Below are 22,717 nucleotides of genomic sequence, written 5' to 3'. Positions count from 1 at the left end.
CCTCAGATTACTTATGTTCTATCTGCACTAATAACATTATGATCAAACTGACATTAGTAGACCTAAATTTCCACTCCCATTATTCCTTAACTTAATTCGAAACAATTAAGTCCAACAGATAGTAAAACTATCAACTAATAATTCATTCCAATATAAAGAATTACCAATAGATGAATTCAACCAACTGCTCCAGTCAAATCACAAAGATTCTCAAGCATAAAACTGAATCCAAAACACATATATATCCTTCTTACAACTTGACAAGGATTTCCTATTACAATCGTTATAGAAAACAACTTATGTTTTCCAAGCCATATTAGTTCAAATAGTTTTAACAGAATCCTTCAAAAACAAGGATTTGTTCACAGCTTCTCATAAGGCTTTCTTATTCTAATTGGACTTAACCATTCACCGTCAAAAACACCCAATCTCATGTTCATATTCATACATTTTCTCCCACTTGAACATGAGATCAGTTTCAGACATGAACTTCTCCAATTTATAAGAAGTGACCACAGAGCCTTACCTGAGAATCCATCGGTATGACCATCATTCTATTACACTCCAAAACATGGAAACAGAGATTCATAAACCACAACCAAAATGCAGTATTGATTCTAAGTTCACACACATCTAGACTGCAAATATGACTCATAACATAAACTGATATTAAATAGTCAATCACATAATATGCTCCCACTTTTCAAAAAGACCAAAACATAAATCGATCTTATAGGAAAGCAACATAACATTGACTTAAAACGATTGACTAATCATAAGCTTAAAACAACCAAAATGTTTCCAAAGCATCAAACAAAACTTCCTCTACAATAAGTCCACCATCCAAAACTACAAAACTTTTCTGAATATATGGAAAAATACAGCCTTGATTATAAGCTCTAATAAAAAATATCAGCATGCTAATTATGTTCATTCAATTATGACCTCCATGTTTTGTTATTGAAATTTTGACAAAATCAAACAAAACCCAGATTTTAAATCGTGCACTAAGACAGATATGCATACGTATATTTCGCAAGGTATAAAGCAATAGTAGTCTCATTCATGATTGATCATTCATGGTCTCCAGATTACCTTCGATAATTTCAATAGGATTAGTTCTTCGTGGGTTTCGTTATCGTAATTTTAATTTTTATTAAAAAACTTAACAGAAACCTTGACCCAATCTATGCATTGAAATATAAAGCAAACATTGACAGAACAATACAAATTATTAAACATACCTTCTGCAAATTTCAATTTGGAACAGCGCAGCAGAAATAATTATCCAAATTGAAAAAATTGATTTAAGAGTTGAGAGAATCACAAAACCCAGAACATGTTTTGATCGATGAAGTTGCTAATCAAAACCCCAAATTGGGAAAACAGCTTCAACCAGTAGTTTTGCAGAAAAGTCAATGGTAATAGTTTAAACATGTTTTATTATTATTATATTCAAACCATTTGATTTCAAGATTGAATTCATAAACATGTTGTTGACCCTAGAAACTACAAAGCCTACGTGGCGCGCAGGCCGAGTAATTAATGAGCTAACTACGTCCTTCGGTGAATGCGGGGCGTGCCAACTCATCGGCCGAGCTCGGCCGAGGAGTAAATTTGTTGATGTTGCGTTGGGTCGCGCTACTGACTTCTGCGTCTTGCGATTGCGGCCGAGAAAGGAACACGTCTCGGCCTCTTGGGCTCTCGAACCTGAAGACAAGGTTACTATTCTTACGAAGTTCAATATCAAATTCGGCTTTCAATGTGCCGAATGTAATAACTGTAACACCTCACTTCGCCGAGAAGGCTGATGAGATGACCTCGACCAATAAGGATTTAGAAACCCTTCTCGACCGAGACTTGGATAGGTAATCAATCGTTCTCGCCGCAGTGCTGTTGATGCCAACGGAAGATACTGCGAGACCGACTGACTCTACGGTGACAGAGCTATCTATGCCGACTTAAGATATCACCGGTTGCTTCCACAGTGCTGTTGATGCCAACGGAAGATGTGTCAGCGAAAAAGGAAAAAGAAAAATCACAAGTTGTGAGAGTTTGCGCAGGGCAATTTTGTATTGATTTTGTAGGGGCTCCTCTGAATGGTGCGCAACCCTCTCTACTTATAGTGAAAGTTGCACCCCTCCGCTTGCCACAACTTGATACTCTTGGAGAGTCCTAATTGGATTCTGTTTTGTGGAGTTGCGTTTGGTTGTAAATTATATCTCATATCCCTTTCTGCCGATAAACTTCCCGCCTTGAAATATGCCAATAATATGCATGTACGGCTTACCAACGCCAAGCATGCGGCTGATTAAATCCAAATTGGCATCTTTATCTTCATGCATGCGCAAAAATCTATACCAATCCATAACATTCGCCAATAATGCAGTAATGCATTAGGATTCTTTATAAAATGGCCTGATGCCCCACCATCCTACGAACAAATTGGGGTTTTAGATAAAAACTAGGTTTAATAAATAATGATTAAAATCCCAAAATTATCTCAATCATAATTTATTTCAACCACTTTGTCGTTCAATGGCCTAAAACCTTGCTCATCCGACGGCCTTGATTGCTCGGGCCGCTATTGTAAAAATGGGTCCAAACAATCTCCCATTTATCCATGTCGTCTTATCCCATTTATTTTGCATAAAACCGAGATAACTTGTTAAGAGATAATTATTAAAAATAATAATATTATCTCTTAACAATAATATCTTAACTTTTTATCCAACGGTTGAGAACCTTGCTTACTCAACGGCATCGACCGCTTAGGCCGATGGTGTAAAATCGGGTCCAAACATTGCCCCCCAATTTCCTTGAACTTCGGCTCGTAAGCCGAATGGTTAAGGAAATTAGCGCAGCTGATGTTATATATGGTCGAGGAATACACTCCATGGCTTGGTCGAAGTCCTCCGCCCACTACTTTTCATGGTACTCAATTAAGTTCGTTCGACCAAAAGTTAAGTCAAATGACTTTCTCTATTGGCAGAGGACTTTCAAATTCTTAATATTTCTTCAGCCAACTCTCTTCTCCCTTTTCGAACTACTCTTCTCGACTTCGGCCTATCTCAACTTCGGCCTAATGGTTGGCCGAGCGCAGACCACTCCACGAAGTAATGCTGTTAAGAATTCACAGATGGACTTGGTACTTGAACCAATGTTCCTAGACAAACTCCACCAAATCACTACCTCACCAAACGAAAATGCTAACCCACGTAGAAGCCTACCATTTCAAATCACAACCAATTATGAAGATCAAGGTGACATGTTTCAATGGAGTTGCTCGCCGAGTATAAACACAACTCGGCAAAACAATTTGCCGCAAGTCATATCCAGAATTTTCATCGCTCACTACTCACAACGTGTCTATCTAACGAACAACAATGGCGAACAGATTCTTAATTTGAGCTTGGCCTGCACGTCAGTAACATGACCAACTCATTTACCACCGAAGAACATCGTCGAACAACAAAACCTTTTCAATACGCGACTCGGCAAAAACTTGATGGGCTTGCCGAGATCGGTGAGAAAAAACATATATACCTCGACAATTAAAAACCTTTAAGACCACTCCAATTGGTGAAATTTAACCGCCGTTGGCATATATTTCATGCATTTGAATGGCCTCCACCGAGCTTGTCCTTTAGTTCACATGTGCTGACTTCGACCATTCCTAACAAAATCTTTGCATGCCGTGATATATCTTTTTGCATGCTACCCCTTTTTTGGTCAAGATTCGAATTTGCATGCCATGTGGCGTGCAGGCCTACATAAAGTCCCACTGAGAAGAACCTAATTCTTAATACAATTGGTGGATGATTTGCTTAGGACGTGGTGGCCTGCATGGGACTGAGAAAACTAGTCCCAGAGAAAAGACCATACTCGGCAACAATACACCCCGCCGAGCTCGGTATGTATGGTTATATATATAGATATATATATTAGTCGACCGAGGAAGATATATATGGATTGCCGCAGTATTGTTGCCCCCTTTATTTCTTATGCATCGGCTTAAGTAGCCAGATGATTAAGAAAATATTTTTTTATTTTTATTTTTCTAAATGGAAATAAAAGTGGCCGAACCATATTCAGGAGGAGGCCAACGATGCTTTATTCCAAAACGAGATCTTGTAATAACAAAATTTTGAAATTGATTTCGCCCTGGGCCGAATAAAGAATTTTCTCCAAATATTTTTGACTTGGCGAAATATTTTTCATTTTCGGCCGCCGATGTTAGACAATTATTATGCCCCTCCGGCATAATTACGTTGTTAATTTTGGCTTTTAACCCAAACAACTTGGCCGAATTGAATTTCTCTATATCGTCCTTATCGCCAATAATCATATCAATTGGCGTGGTTTTTCTGGCTAGGCCTATGTATCGGCCTTGTTCGTCATTGGAGCACTTTTCTGGCGAATCATTTTTTGAGTCGATTTGTGGCTCAGAAACTTTAACTTTTTCTTCTAGGCCTACCACACTTTCAGTCTCGACCGAAAAAATAGGTGGCCTAGGTTTTTCTTCTTGGCCGACCATATTTTCAGCCTCGACCGAAAAACTAGGTGGCCTTTGTTCTTCGGCCAAATTAACAATTTTCTTAGGCCGTTTTCTGATTACGGTCGGAGCGAAAAATTGCCCCCCGGCCTTTGGGCCTAACCATTTTTCAAATGGAATTGATCTGTAATCAGAAACATAAGGAAAATTTTCTTCATCTAGCCAGGCATTAAATCGAGCCCTGTCTTCATTTACCCATTGCCCTTGCAGGGTAACAGGAGCTTTTATTTTCAACATGCAAGCGAGTGACTTTTGCATCTCTCTATGGCCACGAAGAACTTTTTCTGCTTCCAAAGATTTTTTACATTCCTCATTATGTTTTTTCAATTCCTCCAGGAGCTCATACAATCGGCTACGTTGAGCCAGATTGGAATCTTGATATATCATATGAACTTCGTAGTATTAGCACTGGGTCCCACTGGGCGTGCCAAAATGTTGACCCTAGAAATTACAAAGCCTACGTGGCGCGCAGGCCGAGTAATTAATGAGCTAACTACGTCCTTCGGTGAATGCGGGGCGTGCCAACTCATCGGCCGAGCTCGGCCGAGGAGTAAATTTGTTGATGTTGCGTTGGGTCGCGCTACTGACTTCTGCGTCTTGCGATTGCGGCCGAGAAAGGAACACGTCTCGGCCTCTTGGGCTCTCGAACCTGAAGACAAGGTTACTATTCTTACGAAGTTCAATATCAAATTCGGCTTTCAATGTGCCGAATGTAATAACTGTAACACCTCACTTCGCCGAGAAGGCTGATGAGATGACCTCGACCAATAAGGATTTAGAAACCCTTCTCGACCGAGACTTGGATAGGTAATCAATCGTTCTCGCCGCAGTGCTGTTGATGCCAACGGAAGATACTGCGAGACCGACTGACTCTACGGTGACAGAGCTATCTATGCCGACTTAAGATATCACCGGTTGCTTCCACAGTGCTGTTGATGCCAACGGAAGATGTGTCAGCGAAAAAGGAAAAAGAAAAATCACAAGTTGTGAGAGTTTGCGCAGGGCAATTTTGTATTGATTTTGTAGGGGCTCCTCTGAATGGTGCGCAACCCTCTCTACTTATAGTGAAAGTTGCACCCCTCCGCTTGCCACAACTTGATACTCTTGGAGAGTCCTAATTGGATTCTGTTTTGTGGAGTTGCGTTTGGTTGTAAATTATATCTCATATCCCTTTCTGCCGATAAACTTCCCGCCTTGAAATATGCCAATAATATGCATGTACGGCTTACCAACGCCAAGCATGCGGCTGATTAAATCCAAATTGGCATCTTTATCTTCATGCATGCGCAAAAATCTATACCAATCCATAACATTCGCCAATAATGCAGTAATGCATTAGGATTCTTTATAAAATGGCCTGATGCCCCACCATCCTACGAACAAATTGGGGTTTTAGATAAAAACTAGGTTTAATAAATAATGATTAAAATCCCAAAATTATCTCAATCATAATTTATTTCAACCACTTTGTCGTTCAATGGCCTAAAACCTTGCTCATCCGACGGCCTTGATTGCTCGGGCCGCTATTGTAAAAATGGGTCCAAACAATCTCCCATTTATCCATGTCGTCTTATCCCATTTATTTTGCATAAAACCGAGATAACTTGTTAAGAGATAATTATTAAAAATAATAATATTATCTCTTAACAATAATATCTTAACTTTTTATCCAACGGTTGAGAACCTTGCTTACTCAACGGCATCGACCGCTTAGGCCGATGGTGTAAAATCGGGTCCAAACACATGTAAATCAGGCTCTGATACCACATGTTAGAATAAACATATACCAAAAACATGTAATTATTATTATTCAAACCATTTGATTTCAAGATTGAATTCATAAACATGTAAACCAGGCTCTGATACCACATGTTAGAATAAACATATACCAAAAACATGTAATTATGAATCACAATGATCAAAACACAAACCCAATTCATAAGCCTGTAGCACAGAGAAGAAACTTACCTGCAGACGAACTTGAAGAAGCAGCAATTCCAGATTTTGCAACAACTAAGCAGTGCACCTTCTCCTCTCTCCAGTAATCAGTTTGCTCTAACTAATAATAGGTCTTAGTTCGATGATCGAGCATATCAACTGTGAGAGCAGAGGCCACTATATATACACAACATAATCTTTGCCATATCCCCTAAGGATTCCCCTATTAGAATCCTTATAGGAAACTAATCCCTTAAATAGTAGTCCGGTGTGATATGGATTACAAAATCCATTCCCAATAAGACTTCCCATTCAATCTCAAGACCAATAACTAAGTTCATAGATTCATATTTATGCTCATATTCTTACAATATATTCCCCCTTATTAGACCTTAGCCTGCAAAAACAATTTGGTCACAAGACACGAGTTTGCTTTTCGGTTTGGCCATTTTTTTCTACGCGACATCATTTTGCAACCTTGAAAGCAAACACATTTGAATTTAAATATTTGGCATGATTTTTCAATGTGCTTATGTGTAGCTGTAATTCTTGGTTGTTGTTTTTCCCAACTTAATCACCTATGCCTAATACCCTCGGGTGGTATCGTGCTCAATGGGTCTCAAGTGTGAAATTTTATCATAAAAGTCCAATGTTTCGTCTCCAAATGTGGGACTTCTCTTTCAACTTGGTACTCAGGATCTGGTTTGGGGAACTTGGAGCCCAAGACATCCCCAGGACCTCGATACTTAGGACTCGACCAAGGAACTCTGCCAACCAAAACATGGACAGGAATCTTCGGCACTAGGGACCCAACCCAAGTACACAGTAATAACATTATTATTGTGTCGTTTCGTGCTAATGATACAAAGATATGTGTAAATTTTTGTCTATATGACGATTGTATCATTCACACGGATGCCTGTACCATAAGTTGCTGACTTGCTGCCCTGCTTGAGGGCTGCAGCCGCTAAAGCTCTTCAGACCCGAAACCCTATGACCCTTTTGTGCTATTTTCTTTCTGTTGGCTGGGTACTTCAACCAGAAACATCGTTGACTCATTTGCGGCTCGGCAACAATATTGTATTAAAAGACAAAATTTAGGGAGCAATGAATGTCGATCAACCCTCTAGATCTAAATTTCATGACCTAAAATGTATTATTTGTTATGGAATGGTTTTAACTCTTAACTCTTCTTTTTTTTTTTCGCAGAATAATTTCTTTTGCAACTTAATAACCATCCTAGATGAATGAGTATATATAGAATTTGAAATTTTATTTTAAAAGTGGATTTGTTTTTAAAAAAAAATCTCTTATTATTTTGACCGTTTGATTTAAATTTCAACCACGGAATTTTTTACCATAAAATTTGAAAAGAAAAAAAAAGGACTGTTAGACCATAATCAAAAGTTTACAAACAAAAAAAAAAGCATTGTAATCTAGATCACCAAGAGTCCAGAAATCAAACGACTCCCTTTTGTTCAAATGTTACTGCTGGACAGCTAGGGTTCCTTGTCAAATGGGGCCTAATTGTTGGCCTAATTGTTGGCCACTACCAATGTTTATTAAAATGCGGTATGATTAACATTATTGGTATCAAGAAGTATACTGTTAGAGAAATCTTACCCTTACCATGTAAGGTTGAATTTGATTACCAACAAATATAGACCTGTAAACTAAACCACTCCAGAAAGATCATAACGCTACAGCTTGGCCTGTTGACAGTGTAATTGGACAAGGTTTCACAATTATGGCACTGGAGTTTATTGGTGGAACACTGTTTACGCTGCTCTACGATGGCATCAAGCAAGCGATGAGCAAGAGTGGGACGTTTAAAACCCTTCTCGGAGACCTCAAGTCCACGCTAGACTCTTTAGAACCAAGAGACATCCAACAGATTGGAGAGCATAACGTCGAATTGGGTCTCCCAAACGAGGAAATTGAAAGTCTTCAAATGCAAATGGAGGATGGTGTGAAGCTTGTTGGCAAGTTGTCCAACTTGCGCATGTGGAACTACTGCTGCTTGGATGATTACGCTCAACAAATTGTTGAGTTGGATAGGGCTCTTAAAAGATTGTTAATAAAATTGAAGATGCAGGAAGCAAGGATGTGAAGGAGGTCTTGGTTTTGTCGAGGCAAAACCGGGACAAACCTGATGAAGTCAATAGAAGATTGTTGGATATACGGAAGTTACTGCAGCAGAGAGCGGGGGATGCCGTGGAAGACTTCAGAATACCCCCACCCGAGTTGATAGGCCGGACATGAAATCGGTGGAAGAGCAGTTGTGGACAATAAGGGGAGACTACCTTAGAAGTGTCAAGAGAGGGCAGTAGTATAAATAATGTGAGAGACATCTTCCCCCTTATTCGACCTTACCCTGTAAAAACAATTTGGTCACAAGACACGAGTTTGCTTTTCAGTTTGGCCATTTTTTTCTACGCGAAATCATTTTGCAACCTTGAAAGCAAACACATTTGAATTTAAATGTTTGGCATGATTTTCCAGTGTGCTTATGTGTAGCTGTAATTTTTGGTTGTTTGAGCGTTTGTTGTTGTTCCCAACTTAATCACATGAGCCCAATACCCTCGGGTGGTATCATGCTCAATGGATCTCAATTGTGAAATTTTATCACAAAAGTCCAATGTTTCGTCTCCAAATGGACGGACAGAGGCGGAGACATGAAGAGACTGACATTTTGTCATGCAGAAAACTTGTGTTATGCTTATGATTTCCAAAGTGTTTTTGTAGGCTTAGGGCCCCAATTTGACCTTTTTACTCTAATTTCTTTCATTTGAGTTGATTTGAGGTTGGTGGCTCCTATGAAGTTCAGGCAATCAATTGATAGTAAGCTTTGAGTAGGACTCTAGTGTGGAGGGAGAGAGGAAGAAAATCACAGAGGCTTGAAGTTTAGGTTTAGGGAAGAGGATGACGTGGACGACACCATACCACAGACCCAAACAACGGTGGTATGTTGCTCCCCACACAACAAAGTAATTTTTGTAAGATGAGAAGAACATTTCGAACTGAAACTTTTGGGGCCTTCTTAGGTTAAAATCCTAGCTCCGCCACTAAAGTCGTATGCATGTGACGTGATTCAATATTTCAACATTGAAGCTTACATGGTATTTCTGCATAGCATTATTTGTTATGGTTCGAGTGGATTTTAAGGAAGTTTTTATTCTCATGTCAGTGATTCAATCAAACGATTGCTATTTGTTTAACATGGAAACTATGTATAATAGGAACACTGAGAGAATCTGCAAACTGAATTCAGCAGCAAAGTTGAACTGCTCACCAAAATTGATCACCGGAATCTCGTAAAGCTACTCGGTTATGTGCCGCCCCCGTTGGAGCTGATCGGCCGGACATGAACTCAGTGATAGTGCAGTTACAGAAAATAAGGGTAGACTACCTTAGAAGTGTCAAGAGAGGGTAGTGAGTATCCCTCATGTCGCATTCAACTTACCATGTAAATTTGAATTTGAGCAGGCTCAGACACTAGTTTGCTATTCGTTTTGGCCATTTTCTCGACATCTTTTTCACCCTCGAACATACTTTGGATGTGTACTTCTCTCTCAGCATCTTTGTCCGTCACACCGAACAACTGCTACAAGTCACGAGGAGCCATAAAACAAACGCATTTACATTTAAATGTTGACTACCAAGTCTTGTACCGTTGTATAACAATTGAGGTAAGTCCAGACCTAGTTCCGCTTTTTTCCATTTTACCACAATTTTCCACATGATTATGTACTGATTTGGTACTGAGGTGCTTTTATAAAAAGTAGGTATCAAAAACAGCTTATTTTCACAGTTTTAGGTGAAAAAAAAAACTGAAAACGTGAAGTAGCAAAAATGAACTTATTCTCACAGCACGTCAGAAACAGTTTTTTTTCAAAGCACAGCAATACCAAACCAGCCCTATGTGTCAGCAGGGCTGTGTAGCTGTAATATTTTTCTCTATCGAGTGCGGGATCAACCATTTAGTTTGGAAAATTAGCATGGAGTTCAACTGTAAAAAGCTATCAAGACCATATTCGTTTCCTTCTGTTTGGCTGCGCAGTATCTAGTCCGCACAAATACTTCCATCAGAGAGCAAAAATACCACCTTTCCTGGTTTATCATGGTATCTAACGTAACTCTATATATTTCGACAATATAAACTACTGCCCTCTACTCTGGAGTCCATGAAGAAGTTGAAAAATAATGAGATACCGGACTTGTCGTGATTCCATACCCTCGACTGAAGATCATTTACAAGACCTTTTTCTTCAGTGCTAGGCTGAAAAATGCCTAAAAGAGTTTAGACGGAGGTGGCAGCCGGAATCTTAATCTTTTCCACCTGCTCCTTACCAGCATAGGGTGTAAGCTCAGTATATGTTCTGGAATGAAGTCGTGCCTCGTCAATATACCCACCACGGGTGATCTCTGCAATTACGCGTAGATATTACAAGACATTAGTAAGAAAACTGCTGTAAGGAATAATATGGATTGGTAAGTAATTAGCATAATATGTGGCGGTTCATGTATATCACAACACCGTGATGTTAGCTACAAAAACTTCAGGGAATGCGCACTTACATTGGACAACTTGGGTATCACTAGAAGGTGCCTTAAGCCAACTTCTCGGAAAAGTGTGAGCGCCTTTGCTAGTGACATTGTCTCCACAACCGTATACGGTGAAGCATTGGTGAAGGGATGCAAGTCAATGAACATTTCCTTCTCTTCCTCAGTCAATTCTATGTCTTCTATCTTGTCACCGTTGCCTGAACCCCTCTTGGCAAAATCCACCGATGAGAAGAGTTTAAAAGAATTGGTGCTCGTCCGAACTGGGGTGGACACGAATGCTTTCTTCTTCAACAATTCAATAAGATGAGCGCGGAGGACTAAACCATACAAAACGGGGGTTTCAGACAACGGAGGCTCATCAATCACAGGGAACCCATTATGCCCTGTAGTCCGGAGGACGTGTACTATGTTACCAACCTTCTCAATGCCTTGAAAGAGTTGAAGTGGCCCTATTACTACATCCGCTACTGTCAGCTGCCTCATGTACGGTTCAACATGACTTTCCAGATAGGGAAGACCCTTTGCTTTCATAATAAGATCATATATATTACCATTGAAAGCATCCGCCGTTGTCTTGGAAACAAGAAGAACCACCATTATTAATGGCAGCAATAACAGATTATTGGTCAATTCCAGAATAATTACACAGAGCGAGACCGTCATCCTCATGGTTCCACCAAGAAAAGAAGCAGCACCCAACACAGCATATAGACCATGATTGAGATTCGAGTGTTTGCCAACTAGCATTCCGACAAAACGCCCATAAGATGCACCAGTCACAATAACAGGTACGAAAAGACCAGCTGGCACAACAACCCCGTAGCTGAAGATACTTAAGAAAAAACAGGTGACAAAGAATATGATAATTGAGGAATATTGAAACTCAGAATCAGTGTTCTTGCTGAAGAGGTTTCTAATAGCATCATCATTCGTGTTAAATATGAGGCTGGCAAGGTCATTATAATGACCAGGAGGGCACTGAAACTTCTTGTAGTTACCAGACCGTCCAATCGTAGGGCAGGCTTCTGCTGCATGAGGTGGGCAAGGTCGACAAGATGCAAGCCATGGTAATCCAAAGAGAAGACAAGATGTGAAAACGGAGATTGTGCAAGCTATAAGAATTTTATACATGACACCTCTCCTGGACAAAGGAAAACATCAAGGGAACGTCAGTCAGCAAATTATGGGTTTTCAGAACATCTTACATATACTAATCTGTGCAGACGTCACTAAGCTGAAGCGCTTACTCATGGATGATATTGTATACTCGGAGAACTCTTGTTAATAGAGAATTGTATAGGCTGCCCAACATGCCGCCTACAAAGCCAAGGAGGAGCACAGGAGGCACATCGGTAATGTGATATGATATACTAGCTGAATAAACATCAAACATTATCAGCCCCCCAGTACCAAATAGCCCACATTTCCCGCTGTAGCAAACATCAATCAGAGCTCGAAGTACAATCGCGATTAGAGCAGTTGTAAAGAAAGCTCTCCACAGAAGTGCACTTCTCCACCTACAAAACAAAAACTCGGTTAGATAAATATGTGCCAATCTGCTGGATCCAAGACGTATGGTTAGGTATTGAATATTGAAACAAACGGAAACACTTGGGTTAAATGCAAGAAATATAATTGGAAATCCATTTTGCACCCGTATTTCACGAGTAGGTCAATAATTGAGTCTAACAGAAATCATTCTTACTTCTACTACAAACGAAAGCAACAACAAAACAAACGAGTTCAGATAGAGAAGTTAGTGTACCAAGATGCCATTTCTTCAAATGCAAAGAGTACACCACCAACAGGGGAACGGAAAGAGGCAGCAATTCCAGCAGCTGCTCCACACGTTACGAGATCCCTACGGTCACGATCATTCTTGAAGTATCGCAGCCATTTCCATGTCAAGCCATACTTCTTCGATCCTCCCTGACCCACCAATGATGCAACACATGCACCGGTATGCACCATGGGCCCTGCCTTTCCGATAAGAAGAGACGATGACACTGCAGTAACACTACCAACAATCTGAAACAAAAGAAAAATCTGAAATTTAGCAAATCGAATTTCGGTTCAATTCCTAAATTTTCATATGCAGAATTCATAATTATCTCAATGTGTAAGTTCAGATTACATGGTTGAATTCATAAACTATCAAGTTGCTAACTTTCACACAAATTAAGCAAAACCCAATTCAAACTTGGAATTGGCAAAAGCAGCTTTGCTAACAAGCAATTCACTTACACAACAAAAGCACTTACAAACACAATCTCAGAGTTAGTAAGTCACCTTAACAAACAAAGTCTTAATGGAAAATATTCTGGGCGCATCGACGCCGTTCAGGTAAGCCTTCACCTCCGGTATACCGGAGCCCGCGGCCGCCGGCGCCACCAAAGCCGTGATCACAACCGCAAACAGAGTGAGACCAAAATTCGACAAGAAGAAGACAGCAAAAGCCAGCCAAAACCTGTAAATCCCCAACAACAACCAAAAAAAAAAAAAACAAAACAAAATTGAAGACAAAAATCCAAAGAAAAAACAACCAAGATTCAAACTTGAAGTGAAAGTCAGAGCAACCTGCGCTGCAACATCATGTTGGAAGTGACAACGAACTTAATTCCGGCGATGTTTTCGACAGCGAGGTTGTTGCAAAATCCGATGAGTCCAACAACGATGCCGATGAGGAAACACGAGACCCACTTCATGAATAGGTACTGGAACGCGTGGACCTTCCCGCGGCTCCGCCAGTCCTGCTTGAAGAACTCGTTCTCGAGAATCTCGTAATCGAGGCTCTCGATCGGGCAGACATTGGCGCCCACCAGAGCCACCTGCGACGTGGAGTTCGGGGCGGATCGCTGGCGCGAGATTAACGGGGCGGTGATGGATTCGGGGTCCTCCGCCGTATTGAGGCTGCCGACGAACATGGTTCTGTGTTTTGCGGGTGGCGGCGGCGGACGGCGGAGCGTCGGGACACGGAACTCGATTAAAGTGTTAAAAGTAAAGTGGGTGTTTGCTTTTGTATATGATTGTGTTTGGGGGACTCTCTCTCTCTCTCAATCTGTCTCTGTCATTTCTTATCTGCAGAATTGGCTGGATTCGGGACTCCACCACTGTTGGCCGATGATACGCTGCTCCCGCTTGCATAGTTCTATTATTTAATTTATTTTTTCTGTAATATATTTCTAAAAATATATATAATAAGTTTTTTAGTCAAAATAGTTTGTGAGATTGATTCATAGTTTGTCCATTATCATTCATTTTAGTTATTCTATTAAGAATCTTTGTTAAATAAAGAAAAAATTACAAAAATACCCTCAAATTGTGTCAACGTTTAAACCCCTACATGCGATCGTCTGTCGTCGTAAAATAGTCCCTGCGAAGCTTTCGAAAAGAGGGATTGTCTTATGTGTAAGCATAATATTTCTAGTCAAACTTGACCAACCCATCTAAAAAGAATTGAACTTGACAGACACATTTTTTTCATTTTGGGAGGGTACTCCGAGTAGTGGGTACCTCGTAGGACCTTGACCTGCCTACTCGTGTCTTGTATGGATATGCAGGAAGGGGTGCTACTAGGTGTGTGTAGGGATTGTGTTTGTTGTGCTACTAGGTGTGTGTAGGGGTTGTGTTTGTTCATGAGAATGGATCCCTCGTCAAGTCAGTTTGGGAGTGCAGACACACTTGCGGGTAACGGTTACAAGGGAGAAATCGAAAGAAAACTGTATCCGACAGAATTCTATATTTATCTATGAGATCGAGTATGAAATTATGTTTACCCACTTTAAAGTGAGTATTTGTTTCCCTCATTTTCCTGCTAGGATTGGAAATCCTGTATTTTACATATCCATATGACTAATTATTCTTTTTACATTATTTTTGTATTATTTTTATTATCCACATACCTCATCCTTTGGTACTAGAATATGAAGTTCTATGAATTCCTTCTTATGGTCTCGTATTCCCTCATTCACTCCTCTGTTATATGTTCTAATGGAATTTCCTTTTGTAGGCTCAAAAAGTGGTCATTCATCAGATCTTTGTTGATTGGACGGTCGATATGGTATAACCTATTTGAAATCTCCTGGTTTCTGCAGAAAGGAAAAAGAATTTCACATTCTTCCTTTCGGAAATTGAGGATTGGGAAAATCCTATTGATTGTTGCTTTCTCTAGACCTCCAGGAAAAACATGAAAAAAAAAGGCTCGAATGGTACGATTCCTCCATCACCCCAAAATGAAAAAGGAAATCTCGTATTTCTTAGTCTATGAAGATACATTGTTAGGTGCTTCGTTTTATTTTCCCATTGATGCCGAAAGAAAGGCTCGTTGGAATTGATCCACTATGAGATTTACATTATACTCAACATAAGCACCTGAAGTACTAAACGGAATATGTATTAGTTTGGTAATGGTTGGAGCAACAAACTCGGATTCAGCAAGAATCTCATTTTTTTTGGTAGTATGACGCGTTGTTTATTAAATTGAGGATATATTGTCATTTTGGTCATTATTTAATAGAGATTTTGCACGGAATAACCAAAATGATTGACAGTGGACAAACTCAATAATCAATTCTATTGATTTCAAATATTAGAAACCAATGTGAAGAATTGCGTTAATCTCATTAACCATTTTGACTAAAAAAAACCTAAATAACATTTTGCTAAGAACAAAATAATATTAAACTGCACTTAATTCTTTACTTTTACTATTTATTTTATTTTTTTATAAAAATTTGCTATACTTGGAAATAGGAATTGAAAAGGAATCAAGTTCTCGCATTTTGCTAATAGAGTAGGATTGTCTACTTTGTAAATTCTTCTTCCTTTTGATCCTTTCCTATTTGAAGGTCACACTAAATCACGTCAACATCTTGTGTTGACTTCTTTACAGAAAAATAAAGATAAAGAGAAAAGTGAGAAGAGAGAGTTTGGAGGAGAGAAAATCGAACTCATATTTTAATTTGGATGAGTTTATGAGTTGTAGTACACTTGTTTTTTTTCGTTTTACACTGTAATAGCATGTGCATTTATTGTGATAAAATTCTATTTCTTTTGTGATTCATGGATCAAGCTTGATTTCCTTTCCAAATATTAAAAAATTAGTTATTACAATTCTTTATTGTTTTCGCATTCACAACACTGAACAAACGATATTTTTTTTTATACTAAATAGAGAGGAATGTATTTAACCTCACAACACTTTTAATTATGTTTAAAAATCACTTCAACAAGCACGAAAACAAACAAAATAAGTATCATTCAAACACATCATTCTCAGTCCCACGCGTAACGAGACCACGATGAATGATAAGCTAAAAATTAACATGCAAGCAAAAGATTATAAATGACGTAAACCATTATCTTAGTACTATATTATTATTTTTATGAGAATAATTTGTAAACAAAATCAAATATTAGGAAATTAGCAAACATTGACCTGCAAAATAAAAACCAATTAAAAACATTTGGCCCTAGATAGAGACAAGGAACACATATCAGCATAACACGTGGAGTGGTTGAGTGGTTGTCCTCATGCTGAAAACGTAGGCGCGAGCGCAGGTAGTGGAAACATCTTACGTGTGGGCCCCGGGGTGGTACCCGTGGCGAATCGATGAGGTGTATATCGTTGTTATACGTAGAGAGATGGTCCTACGTAATCCTCTACGCCGTCGTTTTGCTCACCTACCATTCTCCCAGCACGTGCCGTATCCATTATTCTTTTTCCTTAAAAATCCAACCTAAAAAAATTGGAACATGTCGACTGGTTGGTTGCGACAATGTGCTTGTTCGTTTATGTTTGACTTCGAAACTTATGTTTTTACTGTAAAAATTCAGTTAGATTATCATTTTTCGTATAATGAAAAAGCTCGATAATAACTAATAGAAAAGATCTGAAATTTTATTTATTGTATATTATTTTTAATTGATAGACTACAGAATTCTTAATAAACTACATAATTCTTAATTAACAAATTGATTATACGATTGATGATAATGATAATGAGGCTAAATTTTTAAACCAGATTTGCAAGTCTTTTACCAAGTTTTTTGTTATTACATTTAGTAATTTTCTTTCCCAAAAGAATAGAATTCTCAATGAGTTAGTGATGTGGAATGGGACACAATAACTTGTGCAGATAGGCCGTGGAAAGACCTTGAGACGCTTGAGAAAAATATGTCATAAACCGCAAAAAGAGCAACACTATTCTTATCTACATGGTAGCTTTAAAATCCATGGCATGTGCATCTCCGAATACTAGAAGCAAAAAAAGCTTAGCGCATGCGACATAGGTAATCCATCAACAATTCAACGTACCATATTACAATCTAAAAAAATAAGTAAAATACAAAAAAATAAAAAATTCAAAATTTGCAGTTTGGCCAACTATTTCAAGATTTTGTATTTCATCATAGCATTTTCATTTCAAAATAAAATGAAATAAAATATAACAAAAGACTTATAACTCAGTTGATTATAAATAGGGAGTTTTAAAGAAAAGTTACGGTACTGTTCACTTTAACGAAAAATTAATTTTTACACTAAAAAATCAAACATGTTACTATTCACTTTACCATTTATTTTGTCCTTATCATTAAAATTCAAAATTTTCAAACCATTTTCATTAGTTTTTTTTATAAATATCCGCTTTTGCGCTCAACGTCACGAGATTGACTTTCATGTCCCACTGTCCTGAACAAATAGGTGGCGCGTAGTTGCCATTAGGCTAACGGTCGCGTGTCAGACGTCAACTATTTTTTCTCCGATCTCATACAAGTGTCCCAATTTGTAAATTATGTATTTATTTTGTTTTGTAATTGTCCTATTGTCGGCACGCAAAGCATTCCTTTCACTCTCTCTGCGTCGGAGACAACCAACCCCCGCCCTCCACCCACCGCTTCCTCCGCCCATATCTTCACTACCCCGAAGAAAAATTAAGAAAATCGAGATTAATTACCATAATTAAGACTCCATAATCTTAATTATATAATTATATTTGCATTTACGATTTGATACCCCACTCACTCTCTCTCTCTCTCTCTCTCGCTCTTTCTCTTACCAACCGACTGAGCAGCGGCAGCCCCAAATCTCGACCAATCCAATGGCCTTCGTTTTCGGATTATTTCTCGGAATACTTGTCGGACTCGCAATCATTCTCCTCTTTGTCCGGTTCGAGAACCACCGGTCCAAGCTCCGGTCCGAGCTGGCCACCACTGTGGCCGCTTTTGCTCGAATGACCGTCGAGGACTCCAGAAAGCTCTTGCCTCCCGAGTTTTACCCATCCTGGGTCGTCTTCTCTCACCGCCAGAAGTTGAGCTCCCAACTCTCTCTCTCCCATCAGAATCTCCGGCGACTAATGTATTTTCCTTGAATTTTTCAGTTGGCATGGCTCAATTCTCACCTCGAAAAGATGTGGCCTTATGTCAATGAGGTAAAGATCCATCTGGGGTTTCTGTATTTTTCCAAAATTTTATAACTTTGATAAATTTTGATGATTTTTTGAGGTGGGTTTCTAAAAATGGTGGTGCAGGCAGCGTCCGAGCTGATAAAGACATCCGTGGAGCCAGTTCTGGAGCAGTACAGACCAATCATATTGTCCTCACTCAAATTTTCCAAGTTCACTCTTGGTACGGTGGCACCTCAGTTTACAGGTCAGTTCAATTTATTTAACGATCGAAAAAAAGGTTGTCTCTTTTAATTCTTTGTGCTTGTTTGGAAAATGGGGTTTCCTTATTTTTCACAAAGATGTCACATTTCCTTATTTTTCACCACAACTTGATTGATCATGTAGGTAATCCCTAAATATATCTGTAAGTCATGAACTTAGAGTTAGGCATACTCCTAAGTAGTTTCTAAGTTGAATCGCGTTATGGCCGTGAGCATGCCAGTTGTTTCTGGTTCTGTTTTTAAGGATTATGTATAGTATAGATGATAGCGGATCAAAATCTTCCAATTTGTTATGGTTTTCGATATCATTAAAAGCAGGAGCGTTAAATGAAGCTTCTGCAAAGCAATAAGCATTCATTAACGTCGGGGTTGTAATGAGAGAGGTTTTTTTTTTTCATTAGGCGTTTCTATAGTTGAAGGTGGAGGTGACAGTATCACTATGGAGTTGGAAATGCAGTGGGATGGAAATCCGAGTATAATACTTGCTATCAAGACTTTAGTTGGCGTAGCACTACCTGTGCAGGTAATCTGCAACTTAATGCCTACTTGCTTCCGGCAGTAGAGGTTTTTTTTCTTCTAAAGCTCATGATAAGAATATATATACTTTTATCTTTGATTGATAACTGATATGTTGATTTTCAGGTGAAAGATATTGGATTCACGGGGGTATTCAGGCTGATCTTCAAGCCTCTGGTTGACGAGTTTCCGTGCTTTGGAGCTGTTTGTTACTCATTGAGAGAAAAGGTAGCTTCTATTTCTAGAGCCATGTTTAAAAGAATTTTGAATGGAGGTTACATATTTCGCATAAAATAGCATACGGTAAAGCGGGAGCCTTGTGCACTGGGTACGACCTTTTTATTTGTAGGATTATTGATATTCTGTCATCAATAGCTAGCTGAATGCTGTTAGATTGCCGGAGACACAATCAACAACTCCGATTTAGCAACTGTGTTTTGTTGTTTGCAGAAAAAGTTAGATTTTAAGCTTAAAGTTGTGGGTGGCGACATATCTGCATTACCTGGGATATCTGATGCAATTGAGGTTTGAGCAATTCCACAGTTTTTTCTTTCTTAATTGATTCTTGCACTTATGTATGATTTATATTTTGTCATCTGGCAACTCACATGCAGACATCAGGTTTCATACATCCTTGCTTGTAAATTAAATCAAACCAATTGAACGGCTGGAAGGGATGACTTTGCAAGATACATATAATAGTCTTTAAACGATATACGACTTAGTAGGTCTTATTTCATACATGCAGGATCAGTTTTATCATACTTGCTTTGCATTAAAATGAACAGTACTTTCCAACACTAGAAGAGTTAGGAGGTCTTATTAAATATATGCAGCATTTGTTTTATCATACATACTTGGTTTAATTGAGAGGCATAATATTTATACAGGGGACAATACGGGATGCCGTTGAAGATTCAATTACATGGCCTGTTCGGAAAGTTTTTCCCATTTTGCCAGGGGATTACAGGTAAAGGAGAATGCACAGGATTGTCCATTTCTCACCTATCAATATTTGTTAAATCATTTATTCAATGGTTTTAATTTTTTTTTAACACTATTAACTTCATTTGGTTAGTGATCTGGAGTTAAAGCCAGTCGGAATGCTAGAGGTGAAACTTGTGCAGGCAAAGGAGTTAACAAATAAAGACATGGTGGGAAAATCAGATCCGTTTGCAAGACTATACATACGACCTTTACCCAACAGAATGAAAAGAAGCAAAACCATTGTAAATATTCGGATCTTCTTATATATCCATGCATTTACTTATTTGTTTTTCTTTTAATTGGGTTTGAAGAAACTCTATATTTTTGTCTTCCTCGTCAGAACAATGATTTGAATCCAATCTGGAATGAGCACTTTGAATTTATTGTTGAAGATGAATCGACTCAACATTTGGTGGTCAAAGTGTATGATGATGAGGGGTTTCAAGCATCTGAGCTCATTGGATGTGCTCAAGTACAACTAAGTGAGCTTCAGCCTGGTAAAGTGAAGGATGTCTGGTTGAAGCTGGTTAAAAGCTTGGATGTCCAAAGAGATAATAAAAACCGCGGGCAGGTTAGAAGACTAATCTTCATCCTATGGGTCACTAATAACAGCAATTAATTTTGAGATGCTTTACGGATCATACTATGAATGGCTATTGGAATTTACACCTCTCTGTGGATGGATGGCTACTGGAATTTGAAATTAGATCATAATATATGCTCCCACCCGCTATAGTTGTATTTTCTTTCTGATATATTATGAGACGAATTTTCACTTTTTCTTAAACGTTTTTCTTTCTGTTTTAGGTGCATTTGGAGCTGTTATATTGTCCATTTGGCATGGAGAATGGCTTCGCTAATCCTTTTACTTCCAACTCTGCAATGACCTCTTTGGAAAAGGTGCTTAACAGTGGAATGAACGGAACAGATGCTACTGAAAGTGAAAAGGAAGCCGCACAGAAGAAAAGGGAGGTCATAATTAGAGGTGTACTAACTATTACTATGATATCTGCTGAGGACTTGCCACCTGCTGATCTCATGGGGAAGGCTGATCCTTACATAATACTCACCTTAAAGAAATCAGGATCAAAAAACAAAACTAGGGTAAGATTCTGAATGCCAAAAGACTCTAGTTTTAATTGCCAGTCATAACGCTTGCTGCCTTGTTCATTTGTGTAGTTGTAGCCTATAAGTTTTGTTTGTTTTTTTTTTTTTGGGTCAAACGATAGATTTTGTTAGATTAGATGTTAGATTAGCCACCAAAGGGGTTTAAACCCACGTCGTCATGCAAGGGCTCAACACCTTTCCACCATTATGGTAAAGGGCCACTTGCTCCTTTAAGTTTTGTTGATCTTTAAAATTATTTGTCCTCTCAGGTAGTTAACGACAACTTGAATCCTGTTTGGAATCAAACTTTTGACTTTGTTGTCGAGGATGGATTGCATGACATGCTCATGCTCGAAGTCTGGGACCACGACACTTTCGGCAAGGTGCTAGTTTTTTCAGTTCTTCATATGATTTTTACTTTCGAACGTGATGGCAATGTTTCTCAACTGTCTCATGGTGGCTTTGACCTTTACTTTCTGACGTGTCCTAACCTAGGCCCTTCTCGTATCGTGCAGGACTATATGGGCAGATGCATCATGACCCTCACTAGGGTTATCTTAGAAGGGGAATACCAAGACTCGATACCGCTAGATGGGGCCAAATCCGGGAAATTGAACGTGCAGCTTAAGTGGAATGCCCAACCAATTTACCGTGATTCTTAATTGATCTCTGTCGACTGTTGCATGGCTAACGGTGGATCGAAGATGTACTATCCGCCCAGAGATGTATACAGAGCACCAAAGACACCTTCACAAATGCTTGATTCACAAACATGGAAGGTACTCAGATGGTGTACATTTAGTTTTTTCATAGTACCTGTCATAAATGTAGTGAAGTTGTATACCGTATTACCGATCAGATTCTACGCACGGGGTTACTCAGTTCCTCTTTGCCTGGATTGTCAGATTATATATGGACCTGCGTTACTGTGTATTTGTTGCGGGATTCTGCATCTTCGCCTTCGGTTACGGTTTACTACTCCCATCTTTTCCAGCTGCGTTGTGGTTCGTATGGAGGGGTTCTTATGTCACTGCCCGCCTGACTGTCGCGGAAAATGCATGGTTAATAGGATCGGATGCCACATTGCGAGCTTTGGTGACATTTCAGTATTTTGACCGAGTTAATTTTAAGAAAACTAATAAAAATGACTTGAAAATTTTGAGTTTTAAATAGTAAAATGAATAGTACCAGGATTGACTTTTTAGTGTTAAAATGTGGTTTTTCGTTGAAGTAAACAGTACCGAGAGCTTTTCGTTAAAGTTCTCTTAATTTTATGCTGGATTTTCTCATTTGATTCAATGGTGCCCGATGACTTGGTTGCCTTATTTGCTCGCATTTTTTTTTATTTTTTATTTATGTATGCGAAAGCTGGCAACCACTTT

At 38.9% G+C, this 22,717-nt stretch overlaps 2 protein-coding genes across 4 annotated transcripts; one reads left to right on the top strand and one right to left on the bottom strand.

Moving 5' to 3' along the window:
* Positions 1-10,497: 10,497 nt before the first annotated feature.
* LOC103417978 (putative chloride channel-like protein CLC-g) lies at positions 10,498-14,223 on the bottom strand. Its single transcript, XM_008356138.4, has 6 exons — positions 13,637-14,223; positions 13,349-13,526; positions 12,825-13,087; positions 12,307-12,576; positions 11,072-12,200; positions 10,498-10,918 (listed from the first exon to the last, which is right to left on the bottom strand). The coding sequence occupies exons 1-6, from the start codon at positions 13,981-13,983 to the stop codon at positions 10,784-10,786; spliced, it is 2,322 nt and encodes a 773-aa protein (XP_008354360.3). The 5' UTR covers positions 13,984-14,223; the 3' UTR covers positions 10,498-10,783.
* Positions 14,224-17,881: 3,658 nt separating this feature from the next.
* LOC103447740 (synaptotagmin-5-like) lies at positions 17,882-22,634 on the top strand. 3 transcript variants are annotated; one of them, XM_070805368.1, is made up of 13 exons: positions 17,887-18,368; positions 18,439-18,489; positions 18,589-18,709; positions 19,127-19,248; positions 19,368-19,469; positions 19,692-19,766; positions 20,132-20,211; positions 20,320-20,470; positions 20,569-20,799; positions 21,036-21,332; positions 21,605-21,718; positions 21,851-22,114; positions 22,241-22,634. In XM_070805368.1, exons 2-12 carry the CDS (start codon positions 18,469-18,471, stop codon positions 21,995-21,997), a joined length of 1,461 nt encoding a protein of 486 aa, XP_070661469.1. In that variant the 5' UTR covers positions 17,887-18,368; positions 18,439-18,468; the 3' UTR covers positions 21,998-22,114; positions 22,241-22,634. The 3 variants fall into 3 exon arrangements, with proteins under 3 accessions (XP_070661472.1, XP_070661469.1, XP_070661466.1); XM_070805365.1 differs by having other exon boundaries at positions 18,024-18,372; positions 18,442-18,489; XM_070805371.1 differs by having other exon boundaries at positions 17,882-18,368; positions 21,851-22,634.
* Positions 22,635-22,717: the final 83 nt, after the last annotated feature.

The sequence above is a fragment of the Malus domestica genome, chromosome 02 (assembly GCF_042453785.1).
Source record: "Malus domestica chromosome 02, GDT2T_hap1".
Lineage (NCBI taxonomy): Eukaryota > Viridiplantae > Streptophyta > Magnoliopsida > Rosales > Rosaceae > Malus > Malus domestica.
The sequence above is the reverse complement of the archived record's forward strand: the minus strand, read 5'-3'. Positions and strand labels throughout refer to the sequence as shown.